The sequence below is a fragment of the Berghia stephanieae genome, chromosome 11, assembly GCF_034508935.2.
Source record: "Berghia stephanieae isolate SIO BIC M18660-M18661 chromosome 11, UCSD_Bste_1.3, whole genome shotgun sequence".
NCBI lineage: Eukaryota > Metazoa > Mollusca > Gastropoda > Nudibranchia > Aeolidiidae > Berghia > Berghia stephanieae.
This window is the reverse complement of record NC_088370.1, coordinates 21698585-21708584: the sequence shown is the minus strand read 5'-3', so window position 1 is coordinate 21708584 and position 10000 is coordinate 21698585. Positions and strand designations below refer to the sequence as shown.

Here is a 10000-nt window from a genome sequence, read left to right as displayed (position 1 = left end):
CAAAAGAAATTTGAATAAGAAAAATATTGATTGTATCGTAACGAAAGTGACGATTTGGCTATAGTTGGTAAGGAGAGGGTAAAATCGATCGATACTTGAAATATGGGTTTTTCAGAGTATAGCTGTTTTTTAAGATAAGGATTTGAACAAGTGTGCATGAAACAGTTCAAACAATAATAAATAAAATAAAATAAATTTGAGCTTTACATATCCACTTAATGTGCTCAAAGCGCTTTACAAGGGGACCTTAACCAAAAACAACATTTAACATGTAGGACGGGACATTCCGCCTGTTGGGCGATATTACAATTTTTAGGACAGAGATAAAACTGTTAACGGACAGGTACACATTTTACACCTGAGTACGGTGAGAGAAAGTGAGTAAATAGCCTTTTTCAAAGACTCAACTATGCGCCGAGCGCGAGGTTCGAACCCAGGACCTTCCGATCCGAAAGCGAGTGTCATACCACAAGACCACATAGCCGCACAAAGTTCAGAAGAAGCAAGGTGATTTTAAAGGATGATTATTTTTTCTTCTTTTTGTCTTTCTTGCCTTAACTGGCTCTGTTTTATGCACACTTTTCAGAAATATTTACATGTGATCCTGTGGTATCATTCGGATCGGGAGCTCCAGGGTTCCAGTCCCGCTATGAGTGGCGTATGGTTATTTCCTTGGAAAAGCCTATTTATTCACGTTCTCTTACCGCTCTCAGGTTTAAAAACAGCTTTTTTAATGTCCGAAAACAAATGTAATATCGGCTAACAGGAGTCATGTCTCGTCCTACTTGTTAAATGTTGCTGTTGGCTAGGGACCCCTTGCTAATAACTTTGAGCACGTCAAAAGTAGATATCATTAATCTTAATTTTATGCCCTTCCGCCACGACATCATAAGATATCGTCGCCTGGGCATTCCACGAAAGAATACTATAGATAATTCATCAAATAAAATGTCTGATGTCAACAGGAATCACTCACGTTGTCCAAGTGAGCAAATTGAGGATTAATAATCATTCATGCCCAAGGAAAGAGACAAAAACACATGAAGCGGGACTCGAACGCGGGACCTTCCAGGTCACAGTGCAATGCCATAACCACTCGGCCACTTCGCCCCCCCCCCCCTTATTGGATATTCAAACATTTTTTAACGATATGCTTTCTATTCCTAGTTACCTCATGTCAAATACCCAGAGGCGCCGAATCCATCCCGGGAATCCAATGACATCATAGTAACCAGCCGAGGCAACCAATCCGTCCACCATTGTAACGAACCACCTCTCGTCGCCCGTAGGTATTTATTTTTCACCACACATTAAGAAAAAATGCTTTTTAAATCTCAAACAATCTCTCTACAAAACAACTTTATGTTCTTATGAATTAAACAAAGATCATTGTGATGTACAAAATAAATCTGAATAAGAAAAATGTATATTGTGTTGTAACAAATGTGACGATTTTGCTGTAGGTGGTAAGGAGAGGATTTACTCTCTACTTACCAACCATTTTCAGGATTTTCCCCAAAACTTCTCACCCAACTAACTCAAAAATATATTTATTTTTTATCACTCTGACATAATAGCAGTAACGTTTTGCCATACATAATTTCTTTACCAAAACATACTCAACAACGCACTGTTCATTTTCTTTAAATGTTATGATGTACAAGAGGCTTTTGAATAAAAAATATGTTGGTTGTATCGTAACGAATGTGCCGATTTTCCTATGGTTGGTAAGGAGAGGGTTAAAGTTGATAATATTTTAATCTCCAGGTGGTAGAGAGCATCACAGGTATCTTCACTCCAACATCAACCTGACCGACAGAGGCTATAACAATAGTGAAGTACTCAGCCTCCTTCAGAAGCACATCAAAACATTTGGTCATGGGCGTAGACGTCGTCGGGCTGGTGGATTCGATTCTCGGCAGAAACAGGAGAGGAGATATGGCGGTTCTCGTCGTGACGGTAGAAGAGATAAGAAGCGGATAAAAGGGCAATCCCAGCGAAGGGTTCATGTTGTGGAAACGATGCTGGTATTCGATTACGCTCTTTATCAAAGGTATGTATGGATCGGAGGCAGGGCGAGGGTGGTGATAATAGGGATGGTGATGATGATGTTGGTGATGATGATGATGGTGATGATCATGTTGATGATGATGATGATGATGATGATGATGATGATGATGATGATGATGATGATGATGATGATGATGATGATGATGAGGATGAGGATGATGATGATGATGATGATGGTGATGGTCATGATGATGATAATAATAATGATGATGATGATGATGATGATGATGATGATGATGATGGTGATGATGATGATGATGATGATGATGATGATGATGATGATGATGACGACGACGACGATGATGCAACATACTATATATTGGTTTCATCGCCTCATAGATTCCTTACTGCCAGTGGAAATAATCGGCAACTTGCACTCTTGTCTCTAGCGGAGTACTATTCTCAGTTATCTAGATCGGTGAGTACAAAAAATCGTGTTACACGCTTATACTTGAGATATCTATTATATAGGGCAATATCCACTCAGCGTGCACAAAGCGCTTCACAAAGAGTTACTGATCAACAGCAAAAAGTAACATGTAAAATGAGACAGTGCTGATTGTATCGATCTACATAGCATAGTAGTGTTAGCAACATTGTCGCTACTAATTCCTTATTCTATATTTATACATTTTATGCACCCACTCACTCACTCAATCCCATGACCGGATGGTCGTCGGGGGAACTTGCGTGAAGCACAAGTAACAGTCTTCCTCCATGCCTGCCTGTTGCTAGCCCTATGTAGCAGCTCCGGAACCGACATCTCTGTCCATTCTTTTATACTGTCCAGCCACATCTTCCTTTGGCGCCCTCTTCTGCGTTGGCCTTCGACTGTACCCTGTAGGACTGTCCTGCTCAGCATATCGACAGTTTATGCATTTACATGTAAATTCAAACTAGGGGTCATAGGGACAACATATTTTACTTTGTCAAAAAAAAAATAAATAAATAAAGATTTAAAAAAATAATTATATATATATATATATATATATATATATATATATATATATATACATATATATATATATATATATATATATATATATATATATATGTTTATGAGTGTTTGTGGGTACTCGTAGGTACGAAAGTGCTCGATAATGATGGTTAGAGCTAATATAGAATACACATTGTCACTCACATTTTTTGTGGCCGAAACGTTCGTTTCTGTGTCTCTTTACACGTCCTCAGTCGGCGTAATCCTTAACAATGTCCGAAGAAAATTCTTACTCCAAACGAATACAATTTAACACACGCCACAACACCAAAACAAAACAGAAAAGGAATATAATATGGTTCAACCCGCCGTTCAACAACGCAATCACTTCAAATATCGGCAAGCAGTTCCTTGCACTCATCGATAAACACTTCCCGAAGAACCATCGCCTGCACAAAATAATCAACAGAAACAACGTCAAGATAAGCTACAGCTGTGCACAAAACATGAAACAGATCATTACCAACCACAACAGACAAATCATATCCGAACCCAACAACATCAATACAAATAAAGACAACTGCAACTGCAGAAAGAAAGATAATTGCCCTCGAAAAGGAAACTGCCAAAAAAGCGCCATAGTCTACAAAGCCACCATAACCACTGATAACACCGCAGCACAATACATCGGCAGCACAGAACCCCCATTCAAAACACGATACAACAATCACAAAGCCACCATAACACATGAAAGCAAAGCAAAAAGCACCAAATTAGCAATGCACTATTGGCAACAAATAAACACTAATAAAACACCAACAATAACCTGGGAGGTCGTCAGGCAAAGCAGCCCCTACATATGCGGTGCTAGAAAATGCAATTTATGCCTGACAGAGAAACTGGAAATACTATTACACAACTACAGAAACAATAGCACATTAAACAAAAGATCAGAACTAATGACAATGTGCAGACACTCTAACAAATTCAAGCTCAAAACGCAGGAGGTCAAATAACACTCCCCCTCCCCCCCCCCCCCCCTTCCCCCCTTCCCTCCCCCCTTCCCCCCTTCCCTCCCCCCTTCCCCCCTTCCCCCCCTTCCACCCCCTTCCCGACCCTACTATACCCCTCCTCCCCCTCTTCACCCCCCTCCCGCCTCCCCCCCCCCCGCCTCCCCACGCAACCACATTCCACAACAATATCATACACACACATGTACACACCGCACACAACACACCTACACATATACACACACACACACACACTCATAATATAAGCAATTAGAGCACACCACAACAATGCCACTACACATCAACACTAATCACCACTACGCAACAGAACCAAGAACAAGCAATTCGTTTGGAGTAAGTATTTTCTTCGGACATTATTAAGGTTTACGCCGACTGAGGACGTGTAAAGAGACACAGAAACGAACGTTTCGGCCACACATAAAAATGTGAGTGACAATTTGTATTATATATATATATATATATATATATATATATATATATATATAAATATATCATTTAAAATATTTACCACAATGTTTGGGGCAGTCTACATCAATGTTTCAGGCTTAATTTGCCATCTTCAGGACTGAGTTGTTTTGTTGACTGTTGTTGTTTCTTGAAGTGGTTCCGGTTTGAAGTTAATTAAGAGGAATTTGCGCCGATGGGGACACTTTCCGTACATCTCACTTTTCATGTTGAGTGTGGCTTCATGAGGGTGTTTGATTATAGTATATTTCTCTTCCAGGCATAAGCTACATTGTTTTGATGTTGGTGTGTATCCTGTTGCTTTAGATAAAATTTTCCATGAAATGTTGTGGTCTAGTTTGTTGTCTTTTAATTTCCAAATATGTTCGCTGAGTTTTGTGGATGTTTTTTTGTTAGTGTTTCTAAATGTTGAGGTGTGGAGGTTGTATCTTGTTTTGAAATTATTTTCTGTTAGTCCTACATATTTTTCCTGCTTGTTTGTTTTAGTTTCTGTGACTGTGGCTTGGTAAATTAAACTTGATTCTAAGCATTGTTTGTTTAGCGGGCAATGTTCTTTATTTCTGCAGTTGCATTTTCTAGTGGGTGGGTTTTGCTCTTGTCGGTGGTTTATTAATATTTTTTTGTTGTGGCTTGAAATTATTTGTTCTATGTTGCGCATACACGAGTAACATATTTTTATGGTATTCCTGTTGATAATTTTATGTAGCTTGTGGTTTTTTGGAAAGTGTGTATCAATTAACTTCAGGAACTGCTGTCCTATGTTTGTGCTGACGTTTATGTCGAAAGGTGGGTTGAACCAAGTTATGTGTCGTTTTCTTGTTTTACGTTCTTCACTTGTGTGTTGGGGTTTACATGAGAGGGAGGCGTCTGTGTATACAAATGGTGTGTTGTATCCGCTTTTTGTGAGTGCTTCTTTGTAGGGGGTGGCTGCGACGTTGAATATCTCTCTGTTTTCCGAAAGTTTGCTCACCCTCAGTGCTATGTTTTTTGGTATGTTTTCAATGACGGGACGGGGGTGGTTGCTGTTTTTATTAATGTAGCTAATGGTGTTGTTTGGTTTTCTGAACGGTTGGAATGAATTGGATTTTATGTCGAATGTGATGTCGAGGAAGTCAACTGTTTTTTTGTTTGCTTCTATCGTGATTTTCAAATTGTTGTTTTGGAATATTTTACAGATTTGTTTTTTGATGTTTTCGTTCGCTCTTGGTCGTCTGTTGGTTATAACGAGTCCGTCATCTCTATAGAGGCCGATGTATGTGTGTGTATGTTGTAGTTGTGACAGGATGTAGAGTCCGACCAGTTCGCATGTTTCAGCACCGTCGAACGAACCCATTGTTACGTCGAAATCATTGTGTCGCTTTGTCCACGGTGTGTTGTCGTAGTATAGTGTGCTGTGCTTGGTGTGTTTGATGATGTGTTTTTCCTCTTCTGTGATGTTGGTGTATTTTGCTGCGAATTCCAATGCTTTGTTTAGTAAGTCTGGAGTGATGGAGGGGTAAAAATCGCAAATGTCGAAAGAGATGAAGGTGCAGTTTTCTTTGTTTTGGATATTTTTGAACCATTCAATGACTTCATCGGTGTTTTTCCACTGGTTGAATTTAGTTGCTTCTTTGACGTTTTTATTTATTTTTTCTAATATCTTTTTGCTGATTTTTCCAATTTCAGATTTGTATGGATTTATTAGTCTACATTTTGGATTATTTTTGAAGTCAGGCTTGTGATCTTTTAATGTGATGAACGCTTCTCTTCTTGGTGCTATATCGATTCGATTGCTAAGGTCAAGTCTGTTCGCTATATTCTTATCTTCTTTTGTGATCTCTTCGGTTCTATGTGTTCTGTCTTTCTTATAGTCTTTGTTGATTTGTTTGTGTGTCATTTTATCATATTCCTCAGGTGTCATTTTATAATAGTTGTTGGATTTGTCGGCTGGTATCAGAAGTTGTTTTTCTTTGTTTATTTTCTTCACATCGTTAGTCAGTTGGTTTTGGAAGTTGTTATTTTTGTTTTTGAACTGCACACTTTGAATGAGATCTGAAAGTCCGTCTTCTAATTTTTTTAATTCAGGTATTGGGGGGGGGGTGAATTTGTAGAGTTGAAGCCGTACGTTTTTTTGTGGGTGGTTTCTAAATGTGGGTTCAGAAAAAAGAATACACATACACACACATACATCGGCCTCTATAGAAATGACGGACTCGCTATAACCAACAGACGACCAAGAGCGAATGAAAACATCAAAAAAACAAATCTGTAAGATATTCCAAAACAACAATTTGAAAATCACGATAGAAGCAAACAAAAAAACAGTTGACTTCCTCGACATCACATTCGACATAAAATCCAATTCATTCCAACCGTTCAGAAAACCAAACAACACCATTAGCTACATTAATAAAAACAACAACCACCCCCGTCCCGTCATTGAAAACATACCAAAAAACATAGCACTGAGGGTGAGCAAACTTTCGGAAAACAGAGAGATATTCAACGTCGCAGCCACCCCCTACAAAGAAGCACTCACAAAAAGCGGATACAACACACCATTTGTATACACAGACGCCTCCCTCTCATGTAAACCCCAACACACAAGTGAAGAACGTAAAACAAGAAAACGACACATAACTTGGTTCAACCCACCTTTCGACATAAACGTCAGCACAAACATAGGACAGCAGTTCCTGAAGTTAATTGATACACACTTTCCAAAAAACCACAAGCTACATAAAATTATCAACAGGAATACCATAAAAATAAGTTACTCGTGTATGCGCAACATAGAACAAATAATTTCAAGCCACAACAAAAAAATATTAATAAACCACCGACAAGAGCAAAACCCACCCACTAGAAAATGCAACTGCAGAAATAAAGAACATTGCCCGCTAAACAAACAATGCTTAAAATCAAGTTTAATTTACCAAGCCACAGTCACAGAAACTAAAACAAACAAGCAAGAAAAATATGTAGGACTAACAGAAAATAATTTCAAAACAAGATACAACCTCCACACCTCAACATTTAGAAACACTAACAAAAAAACATCCACAAAACTCAGCGAACATATTTGGAAATTAAAAGACAACAAACTAGACCACAACATTTCATGGAAAATTTTATCTAAAGCAACAGGATACACACCAATATCAAAACAATGTAGCTTATGCGTGGAAGAGAAATATACTATAATCAAACACCCTCATGAAGCCACACTCAACATGAAAAGTGAGATGTACGGAAAGTGTCCCATCGGCGCAAATTCCTCTTAATTAACTTCAAACCGGAACCACTTCAAGAAACAACAACAGTCAACAAAACAACTCAGTCCTGAAGATGGCAAATTAAGCCTGAAACATTGATGTAGACTGCCCCAAACATTGTGGTAAATATTTTAAATAATAATTCGCTCCATTACTACATGTCGAGCACTTTTCGTACCATATTTGTATCAAACACGATTCAATATATATAAATATATATACATATATATAATGTGTTCATTCAAAACCTACATAAATCTTCCCTCAAAAACATACACAAGCGACATTCTACTACACTAAGTTAACACATTCGGAACCTCAAAGAAAAAACATACAACACAGCATTACGTGGAAAATCATCTCCTGAGCAGAGTCGTACTCCCCCTCTTCAAAGATTTGCAACCTCTGCTTGGAAGAAAAATTCTACATCATCACAAAACCGAACATGGCAACACTCAACAGAAGAAACGAGCTAACATCTTCATGCAGACATAGAATCATACACCTTTTATGTAATTACAAACCACGATTTGCGAAGCCGAAAAAGTACGATAAACACAACAATCTACTTACACTTTCACTTACTAATGAGAACGAATGCTCGAAACAATAGTTTATTGTAGAAGTTGATCATAATTATACTTGATCTATATAAATAAATAAATATATATATATATATATATATATATATATATATATATATATATAAATTCTTAACTTTATGTTTATACATTTATATGCATGCCACGTCTGTAAACGAATTTTCATATTTATGGATGAATAAAATATACTATATTCATTACTATCATTATTATTATTACTATTATTATCATTATTAATATTATTATTATCAACATTATTATTAATATTGATTTTTTAATTTATTATTATTATCATTATTATAATTATTACTATTATTATTATATTATTATTATTATTATTATTATTATTATTATTATTATTATTATTATTATTATTATTATTATTATTATTATTATTATTTTCTACTCACTTCATTTTCTGATATTATGGGGATTGGAGGGAACAAAGTGCAAAGGATATTAAAAGTAAATATTGTATAGATCTAATATTTGCTTCAGTAGCCTTAGTCTCATTGTCTGTATGTATTTTCAGGTGATCAAACGTTACGAGAGTGTTTCTACAGCGGAGTTTGCAGTGACTATCATACCTACACAGTTCATCATTGCCGAGGTTTGAATTCTTCCTTAGATTCGTTATTAACATCGTGATATATTAAGTTCTCCATCCGTCGCCTTATATCTATAAAAACAAAGGCAACACGTCACCTTAATTCATTTTTGCCACATGGTGAATTTTTAACGCGTAACTGTGATTTAAATTAAATACTATCTTTTAAACATACACACACAAGTTTGGACTAAAGGCCAGAGGTATGGTCTATCTCAATTTATCAAATTAATATTTACAGTGTTGCTATTGGTTCTTGGTTGTATATTTTTTACATTTTTGTGAATTTGCACATATATATATATATATATATATATATATATATATATATATATATATATATATATATATATATATATATAAAAGAAAAAAAAAGAAAAAAAAAAGAACAAAATAAGAACAAAACAAAAAGCAAAAAAAAAAAACAAAACAAAACAAAAACAATGAAAACCTTAAATACGTATCGAAAAAAAAAAGCAACAAAAATCAAAAAACAAAACCATAAATCGTCTAATTTCGCAACACAATGTCTATAACCTATTACTCCCATTTAAGTCCCAGTTTCGATACTCCTAGCGAGGTCCCAGGTTTATTAGTTTTTGTCAAGATAAATAAATAAAAAGATAAATTAAATAAAAATCCCTTTATTCATCCCATGGGGTAAATTTGTCTTTAGTGTCTAATCCGAGGGAAGACTGAAATATCCCAGGCGTCAGCCGTAGTGCAGCGCCGCCAACTGAGCTAGTGCGAGGTTACTTGCTCAAAGCCACACAGCGCAGTGGGTAATCGAACTCGGTATCTTTCGGTTACGAAGCCAACACCTTACCCCTGAACCACGCTGGTCATTTAACTCGTGCCGCTATGTGGTCTTGTCGTATGACACTCGCTTTCGGATCGGAAGGTCCTGGATTCGAGCCCCGCTCTGAGCGGCGCATAGTTGAATCCTTCTAAAAGGTTCTTTACTGACAATATTTCACCGTGTGTAATGAGTAATTGGTCGCAAACAGTGTTGTCTTTCTCAGAAAAAATTGTAA

General features: G+C 36.8%; 1 protein-coding gene across 3 annotated transcripts in view; it reads left to right on the top strand.

Moving 5' to 3' along the window:
• The window catches only part of LOC144956729 (A disintegrin and metalloproteinase with thrombospondin motifs 9-like), a 44224-nt gene that overhangs the window by 3987 nt on the left and 30237 nt on the right, over positions 1 to 10000 (top strand). For all 3 annotated transcript variants that reach the window (XM_078887406.1, XM_078887407.1, XM_078887408.1), the window contains exons 3-6: positions 1168 to 1285; positions 1768 to 2053; positions 2410 to 2488; positions 8892 to 8969. In XM_078887406.1, the coding sequence (XP_078743532.1) occupies positions 1168 to 1285; positions 1768 to 2053; positions 2410 to 2488; positions 8892 to 8969 (561 nt within the window). The remainder of the gene's footprint in view (positions 1 to 1167; positions 1286 to 1767; positions 2054 to 2409; positions 2489 to 8891; positions 8970 to 10000) is intronic.